Source organism: Pollicipes pollicipes, unplaced genomic scaffold (genome assembly GCF_011947565.3).
Source record: "Pollicipes pollicipes isolate AB1234 unplaced genomic scaffold, Ppol_2.1 Scaffold_6138;HRSCAF=7277_pilon_pilon_pilon, whole genome shotgun sequence".
NCBI lineage: Eukaryota > Metazoa > Arthropoda > Thecostraca > Pollicipedomorpha > Pollicipedidae > Pollicipes > Pollicipes pollicipes.
Genome location: NW_023596818.1, coordinates 14,943,044 through 14,961,571, shown reverse-complemented (window position 1 = coordinate 14,961,571; position 18,528 = coordinate 14,943,044). Strand labels below are relative to the sequence as shown.

Here is an 18,528-nt window from a genome sequence, read left to right as displayed (position 1 = left end):
CTACGAGGGCTGGGTGGACCTAGCAAAATGAGTCTGCTGGGCTGGATCTAACTTTATTTGCCTACCTTACACGGATAGATTCGGACAGATGAGTGATTGGTCGAAAAACTGTGAACGGAAATGCATATTTGCCCACGGCCCTGACCAAACTAAGGTTGGCCATCTGAGCCGTCTGATCGCAGATATAACTTCTTCTGACGGTTGAATAACATAACTCCTTCATATGGAGCCAATTGGTAGCATCATTCATATCAGTTATTCTGGCGCTATGATGCGCCACTATTTCCTTGTTTACAGTTCTCGGTGGTTATCGAAATTTGTGTGGTGCTTGATTGTTCAAAGCTTTGGTAAGTGTTCTGCGGTGCGCAGCTGGTGCCGAGGTAATTGAGGGAGTGAATACGTGGCTAGTGACCTTTGGGAGCGCACGAATGCCCGTGGATGTGACCTGTGCTGGTGGGTCGGGGTCTGGGACTCGGTTGGAAACTTGGATTTCTTGGGTCTTGTGCTTTGTCCATGTAGGATGAAATAACATCAAAGTGACTGCACTCTGTTCATATTGAATATTTGGTTGCAACCCATGATTCCCAGGGATGGTTGGTGCACTTTTCTTGGCACCATGCTTTGTGCTGGTGTCACTAAAAACCTTTCTGTCACTGCTATACTTTCAGTGTACTGCTGTCTTTCAGAAATTACCTGGCACGTACTACCTTAACATAATGACAGACTGGCAAATTACCAAGAAGACCTTAAATGAGCGGTGCCTGTTCCTGTTTGAATCCGGGCAATGGCATGACTGTGAATTTATTGTTGGGATGGAATCAAATCAGCAGGTGAGTTTTTCTCATGTGAATTTCACTGCATGCAGCACCAATATGCACATGTGATTTAGGATAGGGATGAGCATACCTTAGGAATCACACTGTTTTGGAACTTGTTGATACCGTCATGATTGAAGCAAGAGCTTATGGGCAGAATTGGTGAGGATAATTACTGCAATGTTGCTTACAATATGTACACTCATGTGTCAGCATACCATGTCTCGGTTTCTCAAACTACTGCATAATAATAGTAATGGGAAGAAAAAATAGCAACACCACACATTCAGAAATAAGGTGATGCCACAGTCACACCTTGTTGCTACCTCATGTTGCAGGATGTGCACTGACAGGGCAGGATTTTTTGTTGAACACCATAATAACAAATGGTATCACTGTCCTGACAAGGGCAGCAGTTTCCTGAGATTTAATCTAAATTAACCTGACCTAACTTTACCTAACCTCACCTAACCTCATCTGGTCAGGGTATGCATTGCTACCTCATGTTAAGAAAGAGCATTGTACATCAATCATCATTTTTAAGGCAGAACATATCATAATTAATTATAAGACAGGTCATCTAAGCTCTTACGTTGGAACTGAACTAACTACGATAGTGAACATCTGAGCATAAACACGCATCGACCACGACCCCGGCACCATTTCTACGCATGATCGCAACATTCATTCCTGCGTGATCACAACATTACTGCCCATCAAGAACCATAGAAATGTATGAGGCCAATGGCAGCAGTAATTCAATAAAATTTGTTCCTTGCATATCCAAGGAGTCTTTCATATTGTTTGTAGCTTGGTCAACATGGTGGGGAAATATGACATTTTGGCGTGGGAATGAAAAGCAAAATGGGATGGGGGTGGCTAAACAAAACTTCTTAATATGGTACATATATATGGCATGGAACATGGATGCCAATGGGACACTGGGTTGAAGGGGATAGGGTGGGGGTTAGGTTAGGTTAGGTTAGGTTAGGTTAGGTTAGGTTAGGTTAGGTTAGGTTAGGTTAGGTTAGGTTAGGTTAGGTTAGGTTAGGTTAGGTTAGGTTAGGTTAGGTTAGGTTAGGTTAGGTTAGGTTAGGTTAGGTTAGGTTAGGTCAGGTCAGGTCAGGTCAGGTCAGGTCAGGTCAGGCTAGGTTAGTGTAGGCTATGTTCTGGACTATTCCGGCCTGTCTGTTTCATAAACACACTTAGATGCGATAAGAAATGTTTTTATTGCATTATTATTGTTACCTTGGTCCCATACATTTGTTATGGTTCTTGATGAGCAGAAATATTGTAATTACGCAACGGCAACGCAGAAACAGCGCTGGGGAGTCGAGGCGGTGGGGTGCTTGCGGCGCACGGGAGCTCGCTATCGTAAATTTGAAGTTAGGAGCATGAATCTACCTGTTTTAAGATTATTCACGATATGTTCCGCCTTAAACACGACGAATGGTGTACAATGATTTTTTGTCTAACATTAGGTAGCAATGTATACCTACACCTCTCATCTCGCCTTGCCTCACCTTACCTCACCTCACCTCACCTCACCTCACCTCACCTCACCTCACCTAACCCACCCCTACTTGAACTTTACTTGTACTTTACTTCTACCTCTACTTCTACTTCTACTTCTACTTCTACTTCGACTTCTACTTCTACCCCTACCCTTAGCCCCACTCCACATGTATGTCCAATCCCAACCATTTGCCTCCCCATTCTCTTACCTGTACTCCTGCAGGCAGGAAGAAGGAACTAACAGCTTCAGAATGGCGTGTTTGGATACAAGTACAGTGCCAGACTTTCGTCATGTTAGATATCCAAATCTGCATGTGCATGCGTGCGTGCGTGTGTGTGTGCGTGTGTGCGTGCGTGTGTGTTCATGCCACAAATGACCCACATTGCTGTCAGTTGATGGCCCTGCTTAACCAGGTGTTTCAGGCACACCGCCTGGTGCTGACGATGGCCAGTCCTGTGTTCGAGGCAATGCTGTTTGGCGGCATGGCTGAGAAGGCGCCCATCAAGGTGCTGGACGTCAGCCCAGATGCCTTCCGCAGTCTGATGCTGTGAGTGGCTGGTCGCTGGCCAGTGATGGTGACACCTGCTGGCTGGCTCTCACCCCTAGTAAAGGAAGTTTGTTATTAGATGGGTCAGTCTGCATTTCCCAGTATTGCCTTGAAATCAGCTGATGCATTTGCACCATCACACAGGAAAACAGGATGGATCTAGTTGGAGTATTTGAGATGTATATGTATGTATTACTTCCACAGGGCTGTGGAGGCGCACAGTACTTGTGGGGGAGTTCTGGAAGGGTTGAGGTAGACTGATCACATGGGCAATGAGGCGTGACTATCACAGCCAAGTATTTAAAGTATAGGGTATAGAAATATGCAGGAAGAAACCAGATAGCACACGAACACCCAGGTGCCGGCTACCATAGCATGAGGGCTCAACATGTGCATTTCGCCGCGCGTACAGAACGCTGCTGTGCTGGTTGTGTGACATCGCAGTCCATTGTACAGTGCTGGGGCGTGGTACCCAAAACGTCTCCTACCGACCTCGGTTTTTGGCCCAGGGCGTTGTAGGAGCCTATCCTGCCGAGTGGGTCGCGCACGTGCGTCACGGCTTAACGTGAGCAAGTTTCTCAGCATATCGGGCTTGCTGTGTAGCAGCACCTTACAAGCCAGGGTGACTTACTGAAGTGCTGCCGTATGTAGAGGCGACATTCGTCGAACCGACACATGGAGGGCAGACACAGGTAAAATTTACGTCGGCCAGAAAATACTGTGGCAACGAAATTTAGAATCTTTTGGATTGTATCAAAAATTTTCGGTGTGCCGTTGCCTTAAACCTTGAGACAGCGTCCGACCTGCGTGGGCACCATCGCTGTCAGTAGAGTTTGTATAACGCCATCTGGAAGGCAGTGCCGCGCATGGGACAGGCCTATCAGCACGCCCACGCACCGGCGGCTGAGCTCAGACACGTGGGAATCCCAGGGCGCTGTCAAAGACGGCTCCCAGGTTCCTACCTCCGCACATGGCCGCGATGCAGCGTCACACAGTGTTGCGTTGACGTCCGGCAAGCTGCGTAGATTTGGACGAGTGTCGAAAGTGATAGCTATGTTTTAGTTGCCCATCGAAAAAAGCTTTCAGCTGATCGGCTGTCGCGTCTGGTCGGGTCGACTGCCCGCTCTTCTCAGCCACCACCGTCCCCATGCAACGCCACATTCCTCATGTCTTGTGTGTTTTTATTATACAGATCGAGGGACTAGTTGGCTCGACATTGTTTCGTTGACGCGCCTCACTTCTTGCAGCGTGCGATCTCAAATGACGCAGCGGACTAGTTCCAGCAGCGCTGGAAATGGGTGTCGGATATGCTTTAACATATGCATGATTGTGTGCTGTCATCTGCCATGTATTTCGTAAGCAGAGATAGGCCTCTGCGCAAGCTTTCAGAACCTCTTCAACAACCAACAGCCATGGAGCACAATGCACATGGCTTGCCTGGCCACCTGAAACTGCCCGTTGCGGCCTGCAGATATATCTACTCGGACCAGATCAACCTCCAGTCGTTTGACCAGGCCTGCGAGATCTGCTATGCCGCCAAGAAGTACATGCTGCCACACCTGGTGGAACACTGCACCAAGTTCCTGTGGAAGGACCTCGCACCCCACAACGTGTGTCGCGCGTACGAGTTCGCCAAGCTGTTCGAGGAGCCGGTGCTCATGGAGAAATGTTTGAAAGTGAGTGAACATCAAAGGTGTTAGCCCCGCAGGAGTTGTGTTTGGTCGGGGGTTTCTGTGGCCTTGTGGCGCCTTTCGGAACAGTGTGGAGATTTCATAGGCATATGGAACGTCGCGCCTAGGAAAGGACGACCTAAAGAGTGGTTGGTAACCGTTTGTTCTCATGCAGTGGGATCCAAAGCTTTATATCAGGAATCATTTTCAGTGGTTATCGTGAGCCGCCCGACAACTTACGTGTCATTTCCAGCGTGTTTTGTATTTGTTTTCGATCTGACCCATGACTGTGTGTTATGCAGGCTGTTTGCCACAAAGCACAGGTGAAACCAAGTATATATGACGTGTGTGACAAGCCGGAGGAACTGAGCGCCACATGTATATATATATATATATATATATATATATATATATATATATATATATATCTGTGTGTGTGTGTGTGTGTGTGTGTGTGTGTGTGTGTGTGTGTGTGTGTGTGTGTGCGTGCGTGCGTGCGTGCGTGCGTGCGTGCGTGCGTGCGTGCGTGCGTGCGTGCGTGCGTGCGTGCGTGCGTGCGTGCGTGCGTGCGTGTGTGTGTGTGTGTGTGTGTGTATATATCTATACATATATATAGCTATATACATATATGTGATTTATATAGATAGTAGCATCGAAGAAGTTGTTATGTGCAAGCGCATACCCGGGTAGACGGCGGCCGTTTTAGATGTAGTCGTATAACGTCCACTGAGCGCTGCACTGGCGATCCGGATCCAGGATTCTATCTAGTTAGACATCGCCTGCGCCATTTGCCGGTTATCGCGGCTCTCTGACAGTATCGGCAGACTCGATCTGTCGGCGATCGGCTGCAGCCAGGTCACAGACGCCCGCCTGTCGCAGATCATTACGCAGCAGACGGCGAAAGTGATCGGCACATCGGCCATCGAGGACGTGGAGCACGCGTCGCTGATCGCCATCCTGGAGCAGGTGAGGCCCGCCGCGAGCCGCGCGCATCTGCGAGCTGCGAAGTTCGCGGCACGACAGCTGTCAGGCGCACACGCGGAGTATCTGTCTCGTGCACTCGCTTCAGAGTGCACAAAAAAATTAAACTGGAGTCAGCTCCGTGAATAGCTGGCGGACGCGGGACGTCCATTATCGAGGATCTGCCGCCGAGAGTGCTCAAGCGGGAGTGACCGACGAGCAAGAGACGCGTGGACAATTACCGGGGCTGCCAGTGCTCCTGTTTTGACGTGGTGGTGGCGACATGCGTGAAAGGATGTGCCTCGCGAGTTCGCCGAGCCATATAACGACCGGTTATCGGTAATCTCACCGACACTGCATTATGACAGACAGATAATCTATAGCACGTCCTAGAGCCTAATGCGCCGTGAGCTCGCGCCTCACAGTCCTTGGAACGACTCACGTTTGCGATTGAGACGCCCGGCTTGTCCGTTGCCCCGCAGAGGCCTGGCGCACCCACTGCCCCCGCTGGGTCCTGGCGCGCCCACTGCCCCGGCAGAGGCCTGGCGCGCCCACTGCCCCCGCTGGGGCAGGCGCGCCCACTGCCCCCGCTGGGGCCTGGCGCGCCCACTGCCCCCGCTGGGGCCTGGCGCGCCCACTGCCCCCGCTGAGGCCTGGCGCGCCCACCGCCCCCGCTGGGGCCTGGCGCGCCCACTGCCCCCGCTGAGACCTGGCACGCCCACTGCCCCCGCGGGGGCCCTGGCGCGCCACTGTCGCCGCGATGACCCTGCCCAACCTAACCCTGCTGACCCGTGACCCGCGCGACGTCGGCAGAACTACCTGAACGTCGGCTCCGAGCTGGACATCTTCAACATGCTGGTGCGCTGGTCGCGGAAGGAGTGCCAGCGCCGGCCGCTCGATATCAACCCCGACAACCAGCGCATGGTGCTCGGCGACGCCCTCTACCGGGTACGGTGCCGGCGGCGCCCTCTTGCAGAGGAGCCGGGGCGAGACGATGACGGCGCCCGTGATCGGATGCGTTGTCCCTTTTTTGGGGGGGGGGGGGAGTCATAGTGAAGGCGACGAAACCAGACTGGATTGACGCATCTGCCGGACGCGGTGCGGGGGCATACCACTGTGGAGCATGAGGGACGAGGAGATCAGGCCACGTCGCTGATAACGACGCAGGTGCTCTGTTCAACTCTGGCACGGGTATTGTGGCGGAAATGTCACGGACTCGGGCCTACCGGTTGGTGGCATGAATGTGTGAATGTGCTACTGTGCTGCGGTTACAGAATGAAAGCAAGTTTTCCAAGATCTCGGTAGCAGAGAGCACGCTTATTAGGTGTTTGTTGCAACATGCGATTATCGGTAGCCGCAAAACCGGCCGAAACGCGCGGGATTATCGTTTTTCAGATGTGTCAGTTACTTTTTCTTGCTATCCACACGAAATAATGCTTGGATAATCAAAATAGTTAATGACGGCTCAAACAGGATAATGCATAGTTGCGTCGTGTTTAACCGGAAGTACTTGATTGAGGACCGGGTAGCTGTCATTTGGAACTAAAAACCATTTGACCAGCATACCATGTAAACCCATTCGTGAATTAAACCGACAAAAGTAGCCAATTGACCAACCCGTGATGACCAGCTTATGAAATTTCGATACTCAATGTTTTAAACAGAGCCCAACTGCATATCACAATGTTTGGGCGCTTGTGAAGTATCTTGTTTGCTGAGTGCCGTGGCGTGCGCGGCACCAGTGCTGGGGCTGCGGCGCTGACTGTCGCCCACCGGCGTCGCCAGGTGCGCTACCTCACCATGAACGGCCAGACGTTCGCCAACGGGCCGGCCGTGTCGGGCCTGCTCACCCAGGAGGAGAGCCTCGCCATCGTCATGAACATCCTCACGCCGGGCAAGTGGCCGCTGCCCGACTACCTGGACAGCTCCTGCACGCCGCGCAACTCGTACCAGGCGGCGCCGGCCGGCGCGGCGGCCGACAGCGCCGAGGCGAGTGGGGCACAGGTGTGCGCGCGCCCCATCCTGGTGGAGCCGCACCAGCTGATCCGCTGCCAGGAGGAGGCGCTGCTCACCGTGTCCGTCGACCGCACCGTGCGCACGCTGGGCATCATGGTGCCCTCGCAGGTGACGGACATCCCCACCGACTGGCTTCCGTCTCAGTCGCGGCGCAACACGCCCGGCGCCAACCTCAACTACGGCCAGAACGGCTACACGGAGCTGCTGTACGCCTACGTGGCGGACGCCGACGGCTCGCGGCTCACATACACGCACTTCACGTCGCGCGTCAACTACAACGACGTCGTGGAGATCCTCTTCAATCGGCCGGTGCTGATGCACGCCAACCGCGTGTACAGGATCGGACTCGTGCTCAACAAGCTCGGCTGGTACCCCATGGGCGTCAGCACGACGCAGGTGCAGGCGGACGGCGTCACCTTCAGCTTCGGCATCGGCAAGCCGGGCGACAACGTCAAGAACGGCCTCATCCGCAAGATCGTGTTCACCACCGACTGCTTGCCGCCGCCGTGAGCCGGCCGCCGCGACGCGACGCGGCGCGGTACCGATCGTTTTTGTGCCATTGTGTGGGATGGTTGTGAGGCCTGTGGTGTAAGGACCGAGCTTATGGTGGGTGAAGTGCTAGGAGACAAACTGGAGGCTGGTCAGCTGCGTTTTACGGCGGCGCCCGGCGTGCGCGAAAACCCGCGAATGTGCTCATCTGTGTTTGCTGTGTCTCCCGTATTCAGTGTTCGTTATCTGTCGGCTCTCTTCATATCATGGGCAGCTTTGCATATGGTGGAACGGGGTGTGCTGCTGGGAGGTGGCTCGGCTGTCCGGTGGTTAGGCGAGCAACAATAACTAGTATATGAGGTCCCATTTCGTAACATGACTAAGACACTTGAGCTGGAGGCTGTCGCTGACGGTCCCGATCCGGTGGTGTCGCTGGCCTCGAAATCGCGACCTGCTGGAAGGCGACTGGTTTTTGTGCGATATAAGCGTTTGACAGGAAACAGGGGAATGTAACGTGCAATGTTAAATCTTCACAGAAGTGCTCTCCTTGCTTGAGGTAATGGCGGGGATCGTGTGGGCTGTGCATGTGAGCCTGCCGAACCGCGCGCCGAGATGTTTCAAGCGTGTCCAAGTAGCCATCCACAAATCGAGAGCACTGGTAAAACCGAGTGCATCTCGTAGAGAATGTCACCAAAATATACAAGGAAAGCTACGGAGTCCAGCTGTTCTATGTGCGGGCGCCTACGGTCTTTGTGATGCCTGGGCGGCTGACCGACGCCGCAACCCTGCACAGATGCTGGCAGTGGCGGTGCTCCTACGGCGTGGGGAATATAGACCAGCGGCCTGCACGCCGACCCCAGTGACCGAAGCCCCGGCGACGGGACGCCAGCACATTACCGGGACCCAGTGCGGTGCCCCCGCACGTGTACACATACGCATAAACCTAGCCTTTATGCTTCTTAATCGTGAGCAATGAAGAGCCAGCATGGAGGCGCGAGGTCTTGGAGGTGGGCAAATACTGCCCCGAAACCAGAACTACCCATGGGAGCTTCTCAGTTACCTAGGGTCATCAGGAGGCCATCGCGCATGTTTTAAAGCATAGCGTGCCCATGATGCTTATTCGAAATGCGGATCCCATGCTCTGTAATGGAGATATGATAGGTAAAGCCAAGGGAGAGGTGTTCATTCCAAGATCTCCATCCATCCCATCTGGCGTGCTCTTCGAATTCAAAAGCATCCAGTATCCTGTCGCACAGAGCTGCACCATGACCATGAACAAGAGCGAATGCCTGTCGGTGGTAACAGGTCTTGACCTGATTTAGTCAACCTTTTTTTCGGGGTTATGTTAACGTCGACAGCTCCAGAGTCCGTAGCCAACCCGTTCAGTCTGTCGCGTGAGGGCAATGATAAGAATATGGTTAAGGAAAACACTACAACTATAAAATATGGTGCAGGGATTCAGCTGCAACCGGATCACAGAAGGTCCGAATGGGGAGTGCGAAGATTTTGGCGTCCCTGGAATGGGGTGCCCACAACAATTCAGGTATTGGGGGTCTTCAAGGGCCCTCGGATTTGGTTCCCTCGAAGGTAAAGGCAATCAGGGCACCCCGAAGTGGTTTCCTTCTTTTGCATGGGGTGACCAAGGGTTCGGTCGAAGGCAAGGCATGGACATTGCGGTGTATGGCACCCCTGGAGTTTGATGTGCCTCGAAATCGAATGCTGTGGTGCCCCTTACGGTGCCCCTGAAGTTTGTTGGCTCTAGGAAAATAAAGTTGATGGTTTTCCAAGATGTGGGTTTTTGTGCCCCTTCACTATGACATTTTGGTGTCCCTCCAGCGTCGCAAAACCTGATGCACGGGCCAAGGGGGGGGGGGGTGAATAGACCCATAACCCCCTTTCTGGATCCGCCCCCGGGCCAGTGACTCCGTCGTATTTGGACATGGCGCACCCACAGCGGCCGTTGACCTATCATTATCCTTATAACGTCAACTCCGACCTTAAGTTGGTCCTTAGTTGGTTCGACCTTAAGTCCGAACTAAAAATATCCCCAGTTTGAAACTTAAATTGAAACGAACATGTCCATACATCGAAATGCCTTATGAATCCCCAGCCCTCCCATTTTGTTTCGTATGGCTCGCCTCGAACGTAAGTCACGCCTCAACCTCCAGTTTTGAAAGCACATTTTTCATGTCGGTGCTATTGGTCACTGCCGTGCGATTGAACGAAGGGTATTTTTTTTTTTGTAAATGGCTCCCAAATAAAGTGCTACCAGATAACAGTCCAACTTCTGCTGCGTTGTGTTTGCCGTCCTCTTTATAAGCGCACTTTTATGGGCAGATCAAACTCAATGAATTAAGGAGCTCGGGCCTGGTTTTTGGAGGCGGGGCAGTCAGTCGTTGTGATTCGCCCAGGCCGGTACTAAATTGTGTTGTTTAAGGTGAGCTTTTTATGAAGTGGTATTCAGACATGCTTCACTTTTTTAAGAACACAAATCACCGCGTCAAGGTTCATCGGTAGTCAGGCATTGGCTTTTTTGGTTACCTGGTTCCAACCAATGCTCATATGACCGTGTTGAATTTTCAGTTTTTTTTTTGCTCAGCCTACCTGCCTTCTGGTTCCTGGCATCCCTGGTTGACAGATGGTCATGTGTTGCAACACTGTGTGCAGCATTGTGTTGAATTTATCTTGGTGAATCTAGTCTGAGAAAGCCAGTGTATTTATTTTTTGGCGCAGCAAAGTAGCTGTGTATATTGTTTAAAATGACAGGTTAGTATTGGATGATCATGTTGTGTTGAGCATCCTGCTGAGAAAGAAAAGAATGTCCAGTAAAACAAAATGCTCACTAGTTTCAAATGCTTAATACCAGAGCCTTACTGTAGTATGCCAGCATCTACAATGCTAAATGTAAGCAACCAAAGGCATGCTTACCATCTTTAAACACAACCTGTACTTAAATTTTACAGCATCAATCAGATAGCACTCTGGTAACAGACTACACAAATGTAAAGTATCATGTCTGCAATGCAGCACAAATTTAGTATTAGCTTATTGCATCAAATTCTACACTTTGTATTAGCTTTGCCTTGAGTGAATGAGGCCTGAAGACAGGCCTGAGTGCACAGTTTGTCTTCAAGTTTTATTTGCATGGTACTGCACACCTTGACTGACTGGCAGAAGATAGGATTGGACTATGCATCAAATCCATACTTCAGAGTAGAGGCCCATTGCAGCTGGCTGTTGAGGAAGCAGTCATGCAGCACACAAAACTGGGCCAATGGTCATACTGCACAGATCCAGGCACAAATGTATGGACTTATGGTAGCCATTGCACAAAATGTTTTGATCCTTTTATTCTGTCCTAGTGCACTGATGCTGCTTGGGTGACTGAACAGGAAATGTTGGCCTAAGTTTAATGTGGGTGATACACAAGAGGAGATAAATGCCATGAGTTCTAGGGTTTCTTCTAGGTTAGTCTGAAGAACCAGTTTCAGCTGGTTATAATGCCAACCCTGTGGACACTTCCATGTCCATCATTAATGCTGACTTAAATTAAAACTTACAGATTCATGATTTGCAAAAATGATTGTCCAAAAACTGGATTGAAATCAATGTTTTCAACCAGTTTGTAGGTAAATGGTCAGCAGCCTGTCTTCCATGCTTGGCCCTGCTCACTATGTAGTTTACTCCAAGCATCATTTTGCAAGATTGCATTGTTATAGGATCAAGAGATCACCCTATATCCTGAATGTTTGTGATGAAATTTACTAGCCCTAGTTCTGTAAATGATTGTTGAAAAAAACAGTTATCATTTACATTCATGCAGAGAAAATGTTTCAAAGGACCAGTGTGGAAAGCTGCTTATATCATGCCTTCAATGTGGTGCTTGTATGTCAGCCTTGCTGCTGGTTATTGTGTGCTTTTAAGCAGCCACTGAATTGTGCCCCCCCCCCCCCCCCCCCCCCCAGTGACATCAACCATTTTAAACCCAGGCAGAAAAATGCATTCTGGCATGATGTCACAACTAATAGAACATCCTTGTTTTTTATTTTGGTATATAAGCCATGCAAGTTCAGCAAATGTATCTTGTTTCAGGTGGCTCCATCACCACCCAATAAATCCCACTTAGTTTTGTTCCACTTTGCATTGCAGGCCAGCAGCCACGTTGCTTGCTAGCCCTTGCCACATCATCCCACCAGCCCACCAGCCTTGCCCAACTTGACCAGTCCCTCAGAGACCATCCCACCATTCCTACACCATCCCACCAGTCCCCTCACACATCATCCCACCAGTTCCCTCACACACCATCCCACCAGTCCCTCACACACCATCCCACCAGTCCTGCACACACCATCCTGAGTCCCACACACACCATATCACCAGGCCCTCACTCACCATCCCACAAGTCCTGCACACACCATCCCACCAGTCACTCACACACCATCCCACCAGTCCTGCACACACCATCCTGAGTCCCACACACACCATATCACCAGGCCCTCACTCACCATTCCACCAGTCCAACACTATCCCACCTCACACACGATCCTTCCAGCCCACACCGTCCCACCAGCTCTCCGCACCAGCCTACAAGCCCACTAGTCCTGCTGCACCGTGCCAATCTCCTCCACACCATCCCAGCAACTCCATCTCTCACCATCCCACCAGTTCCTTCCACACCAGCCTCTCCTATAACAGCCTTCCAGCCCCTCCACAACATCCCAGCAGCATCACCAGGCCTCCCCGCCACCATCCCAGCCCCGCCCTAGCATGAGCCGGCTAGCGCCGCCCAAGCGCGACGCTGCCGCCTCCTCCGACGAGGAGGTGCTGGACGACGTTCCGATCGACGACTTCACGGCGTCGACGCTGCAGCTGGCGGCCAGCCCGTCGCCGGCGCCCGAGGCCGACCGGGCCGTGTCGGAGGAGGCGGTGCCGGTGGCGCGCGTGCCGCCGCCGGCCGGCACCATCTACGCCCCGGACGGCGCTGTCTCGCCAACGGCCACGCCGCCCACTGGCGGCGACTCGCCGGCCGGCAGTGGTGGGTCGTGCTCTGCGGTCTCAGACTGCGCTTTGGGGAAGGGGCGGGGGAGGGGCGTCACCTGGGATGGGTATAGTCGGACCGGGGAAATTGCCATGTGTGTGTCAAAAGACTCGTTAGAATTTCCGTTGAGCGTTGTTCTATCTACATTGCGGTTCCCGGCGGAGAACGCAACGCGGTCTGCGTTTCAACACCATGACGAGCAGCGATGCCAGATGCTGCTAGTGTCCACCACGCACCTGGGCTCGGGCTGTAGCCACGCTATGGATTGAACCGACTGCGGCCATATATTCATCCGGACGCCACACGCAAAGTAATGGAAAATGAACTTGTACAATCATACAATGACGTTTCCGAAATCTAGAAATGATGAACAGACATATCTGCATTGCCCTGGTGCCGTGCTGTATGCCGTGAATGATGGTGTGTGGGTAGGCGTGTGCCCTCACTGCTGCGAGTTTGTGAGTAACAGTTGACAGTTCCTTATGTCGTCTACATATGCCTAATTTACACGTTCGTTTGTTTTGAAATATGCGCTCATTATCATTAGTACGTGTGTTTATGCTTACATACGCCTTTCCTTGGGTTCACTCCAGATGCCAACTCGAAAACATTCTTTTCCACGCGTTCTGGCGCGTTTGAGTCGGCGGTCAGCAAATGCAAACTGGTGCTGCTGCCGTCGGATGGCAAGTTCCACAGCGCCTGGCTACTGACACTGTACGTGGTGCCTCCCACTGTATTAGATGGACGTGTTTCATTGGCGTGCCTGCTATGCCAGCGTTCTGTGGTGGCCTATGCTGTGGTTGGCCAGCTGCTGACGGGGTTTTCAGCAACGTTGTGCGTCGCTTCTGCGCGGTCACTCAAAATGAGGTCAAAATTTGCATATCTTAAACATATGCCTGCATTGCAACCCGATGAGTTTTGTTTACTCCGAAGAAATCGGTTATGATTTGCTCGGTCCTCGTCCTCATCTCCACTCCCATCTTCCGCCGCAGGATCGACCACTGGGACGTAGAGAAGGAGCGGCTGGTGCTGCTGACGGAGCGCGCGCTGCTGGTCATCAAGTATGACTTCATCTCGCTGCAGGCAGTGGAGGTGACGCGTGTGCGCCTCAACACGCCCGACCGCGTCACCATCGGCGAGCTCACCTACCCGCACGCCTCCATCACGCCGTGAGTGGCTGGCGCGCGCGCGCCGGCGCCGCGGCCGCTAAGCGTGGCCCGCCACCCACTGCGCTGTGATGTCAGCATGCTCTCCAGATGGCAATGAGCGAGGGGAAATACACGCTTCTCAGGGGCCTAAGCAAGATACCGCTGTGTGTGGTGTGGGTGTGGGTGTGGGTGTGGGTGGGTGCGTGCGTACATACTCTCGGGGAAGATGCGGCTTTCTCGATTTATGTATTTTTACGCGCTTATTTGCAATTTTTAAGCATTCACGTTTTTCACGCACATGTCACAGCATGCACTAAATTTGGTATGGGAGAAGGGGGAGGGAAGTGCATGGACCTCTCGGCTAATAGGTGTGTACGTCCCGGCTCCTCTTACGCGGCGCGAATCCTCGTGGTAGCTGGAACATCACGTCAGCCCGTCCGTGTCCAAACCGTTCGACGCCTGCTGGCAGCCGTCAGCGTTGTTCTGCTGTTGCCCCAGAAGTATTGCCTGACCATCCACTCGCCGGTGCCATTTCCGGTTCGCGCGCGATGACGTCATCGCCTTGCTGACCCGGGCGCCGGTCCGCACGTGACGCTCGCCCCCATCGGCAGCCGGATATCTGGCATCGCCGGCGGCCTGGTGTCTGTGGTGAAAGGCTGCCTGTTCGGCCGCGTCGGCCAGACGCTCAGCCAGCTGCGCCAGTGCGCGCCTGGCCAGCGCGACTCGGGCACCGTCTCGACTGCCGACGGCATCAGCTTCCAGCCCAGGTCAGATCTTCCAGAGCTTCCAGCCCAGGTCAGATCGGCCCCCGGTGTCGTTGTCTGGTGGTGTCGCCTGTCAGGGGTGCCTTTTGGTGTTGTCCGTTGTCGTCTGCCGCTGTCCTCTGTCGGTGTCAGTGTCCGTCTCGGTGGTGTCGTTTGCCGCTGTCTACTGTTGGTGTCAGTATTCGTCTCGGTGGTGTCTGCCGCTGTCCTCTGTCGGTGTTGGTGTGCATCTCGGTGGTGTCGCCTGCCGCTGTCCTCTGTCGGCGTTGGTGTGCGTCTCGGTGGGGTGTCTGCCGCTGTCCTCTGTCGGTGTCAGTGTCCGCCTCGGTGGGGTGTCTGCCGCTGTCCTCTGTCGGTGCCAGTGTCCGCCTCGGTGGTGTCGTCTGCCGCTGTCCTCTGTCGGTGCTAGTGTCCGTCTCGGTGGTGTCGACGGTCGATGCCCGTCGGTATCGTCTGTCTCCTCAGCTGTTGTACGTTATCTCGTCTGATCGTGTTGCCGGCCGGTGTCGCCTCTCCCATCCCTCTGTGTCAGTTTTCTCCTCATCTATCTTAAATCGTCGCATATGTCGGTGTCGCTATGCCGTGTGTCTAGTGGCCTCTCGCGGCTGACGTGGCTCACAGCTCCCCAGCGAGTCAGACGGGGGGTTTGTGGCCTCACTTTGATCAGTGGTCTCCGTGTCTGTTCGGTGGTGCTTGGCCAGTCTGTATTTCGCCGTGTTTTGTTTCGGGCTGCTCGTTTCTGGCGCCTTCGTTGTGTAGTCAACGTAGCCACATGTGACGTTCAGACTGTTGCGACTGATAGGTTGACTGTTTGGCCGGATTTTTTTGTCGCCTCCGTCAGTCGTTACAAAGAGGATGGTGTAAGCTCGCGGCCATGTCGTCATCGGTAAACAATCCGACATGTACATTAGACATTGCGCGCAAGAAGACGCTGGTAATCGACATCAGTCACTCGCGAACGGTAAATGGCCGCCGGCCAGTCTGTACCAGCTCGTCAGACGTCTGTATCGGGGCGCGGCTGTCCGCCCGCCCGGCCTGTGACGGTCGTGCGTCGCCTCGGCCGGCGCGCCGCGGCCCCCGCTGACCCCTCCCGCCGGGCAGGTACCGGCGCGCAGTGGGCGTGCGCATCAGCTGGGACTGTGGCCGGCCGCTCTCCCTGGCTCAGAACTGGAACCCGCTGGCCCGCGACATCCCCTTCATCACGCTCACATCGCACTCGCTCTTCTGGGACAGGAGCGAGGAGCCCGGTAGGTGGTGCGCGCCGCCGCTGCTGTCGCCGCCCCGTCCCGCCCCGGCCGCCACTGGCGGCGCAGGCGGCGCGGGTGAGCGCTGGGCAATCAGTGTTTGTTTGTTTGTCAATGTTTTGTGAACGCACGCCGCAGGAGACTAGCATGCTGATGTGTGGTGGCGTTCGCGCCAACCGAGCGATACGTAAACTTCGTTACGGCTGCTTATGGGGCAAGAAGCTAGTGCAATGTCTTATTCTCAGTTGCCGTATGGTGGGATTGACACGTGGAATCGGCGGTCAATTAATGAAAACATTTTTTAGCCTCGACTGGACGTTTTGCAAGCTTTAAACAGCATCTCTCACTTGCATTCGCCATCCCTTTGTTAATCGTTTCTTGCTGGGGGTTAAATTGTGATTCGGTGTGCATGGGGTTTCGTGTCTATTTATGCTGACTTGGGCCCTTGCGAAGGGAGTTTACCCGCCTGTCACCGTGTGGTCTCTGCAGTGAGTTCACTGTCACCGTGTGACCACCGCAGTGAGTTCACCGTCACCCGCCTGTCACCGTAAGATCACTGCAGTGAGTTCACTCCACCTGTCACCGTGTGGTCACTGCAGTAAGCTCACCGTCACCCGCCCGTCACCATGTGGTCACTGCTCCGCCGTCGCAACTCCAGGGCTTGCTCTGCCGGGCAGGTCACCAGTGGGAGCGGTACAGCGTGCAGGCGTTCAGTCGTCCGCTACTGGAGCTGGTGGGCAGGGAACAGGAGCGCCCCGACACACCCTCCCACTGCGTCGTCGAGCGCGCACCCATCGTCATCAGCAACTACGTCGGCGTCTTCAGCCTCCTGCACAACGCCACTGACCTGGGCTTCTTCAAGAACCGCGGGCGTGTCAGCTTTTAGGCCAGCTCGGCTGGCCCGCCGTTTTCTGATCTGATCCGGTTGTGTCCGGTTTGGGCGGGTTTGATCAGGTACGCTCCAGTCGGACGAAGGAGACACGGCGGTGAGTTGGACTGACGGTCGCGATGTTCGCTCCCGGTTCCGGGGCACGTCATGCGGCAGCTGTGTGGGGGAGCATGTAGTCTTCTGATAACGCTGAATGTATTGGTGGGATGACGCGAGTTTTTGAGTGGTCCCACCAGTTACCAACGTTAAGCGTTTCCCGGTTAAGAACCAAGTGATATTGTTTTGCCGTGCATGTATTCATGACATGGTGTGCGAATATTATGCGCTAAGACAGACCGGTGATTTATTTGACGTGTTTTTTCTTGTTTTATCTTTTTTCTTATGTGCCTCCATGTTCAGATATAAAATCTTTCTTGATGGAGTAGCAGTGCCGAGTAGACAACGCCGCTCTGCTTGTTCTATTACATAGCTGAAGCGCAGCATTGCAGTGACCGGGACGAAACTTTCTCTCGAACGATAAAGACTGCCGACATATACTTATCTAGGGCTAGAGTGGCGTATATTGTATCAACTGTACCAAATATTAAAAGACAATGACTGCTGATTTAGTTGCGTGTCCTCAAGGCTTGGACGCACGATAATCGCTTTGAGTTTAAAGGTCCAATTAATTAATTGGTACATGGCCGATCACGGGAACGAAATATGCGTCTTGCACCGAGATCTTAGCAACGGAACCGAAAATTTCGGCGACGATCTGGGCATGTCACGCGCGTGCCAGCGGCGGCACGTGGCTGACTTACCTTCCTGAGCATGCGTTTCAGCAGAGTTGGTGTGCTGAGCAATGTCAAGAGTGTGGCTGTGGTTCGAGGCATTTCCATACATTCCAGTGATGTTGTGATGTGAACTGTTCCTAAATCGCTCCCGGTGCGGCGCTTTGACCCGTTCTATTCATTCACTAGTCATTCTCTCTACAGGCGTGTTGTTTTGCAATGTTTATACTTGTGACATCCGCATTTATGACATGTTTGGGGCGTCGTTGCTGTTTGGAGATTGTAGGCCAAATGCCTCTCCGCCGTAGCAGCGGTCGTCGCTTCTTTCTGCCTTCTAGATGCGAAATGGGTCTAACAACCAAATAAACAGGGTAAGATGTATGGTGCGTGGAACTTTGCCCTTTTGGTGGTGCACACTATCACGCGGGCCAGAGGCCTGTTTACAGAGTATGGATGCAGAGTAACTGACTAACCGGTCTGGGTCGATGCCAAGAGCCAGGACCGCTGGGACGATCGTCTCACTGGTTACACAGCTATCTCATTCTCCCTCAGGAGTCGGTGCGAGGGGCTTAATGTCGCCCCACATGAAATGGTTTGGTCAATGTACCGATAGCTACACCAGTTGCCACGCCCAGATCGCGGAAACGGTACATCGACCCACC

The 18,528-nt window shown here is 53.2% G+C and overlaps 2 protein-coding genes across 4 annotated transcripts; both read left to right on the top strand.

Annotated features, from left to right (window-relative positions):
* The first annotated feature begins 296 nt into the window (after window positions 1-296).
* Window positions 297-8,729, top strand: LOC119106341 (BTB/POZ domain-containing protein 2). Of its 3 annotated transcripts, none has more exons than XM_037229960.1 (7): window positions 297-347; window positions 687-830; window positions 2,745-2,878; window positions 4,350-4,554; window positions 5,428-5,514; window positions 6,322-6,456; window positions 7,294-8,729. In XM_037229960.1, the coding sequence occupies exons 2-7, from the start codon at window positions 717-719 to the stop codon at window positions 8,032-8,034; spliced, it is 1,416 nt and encodes a 471-aa protein (XP_037085855.1). In that variant the 5' UTR covers window positions 297-347; window positions 687-716; the 3' UTR covers window positions 8,035-8,729. The 3 variants fall into 3 exon arrangements, with proteins under 3 accessions (XP_037085855.1, XP_037085856.1, XP_037085857.1); XM_037229961.1 differs by having other exon boundaries at window positions 326-380; XM_037229962.1 differs by lacking the exon at window positions 297-347 and adding an exon at window positions 403-453.
* Window positions 8,730-10,351: 1,622 nt separating this feature from the next.
* LOC119106377 (tumor protein p63-regulated gene 1-like protein) lies at window positions 10,352-18,247 on the top strand. Its single transcript, XM_037230010.1, has 7 exons — window positions 10,352-10,450; window positions 12,106-13,048; window positions 13,645-13,765; window positions 14,044-14,220; window positions 14,811-14,966; window positions 16,065-16,210; window positions 16,885-18,247. The coding sequence occupies exons 2-7, from the start codon at window positions 12,781-12,783 to the stop codon at window positions 17,091-17,093; spliced, it is 1,077 nt and encodes a 358-aa protein (XP_037085905.1). The 5' UTR covers window positions 10,352-10,450; window positions 12,106-12,780; the 3' UTR covers window positions 17,094-18,247.
* The last annotated feature ends 281 nt before the right edge of the window (window positions 18,248-18,528 follow it).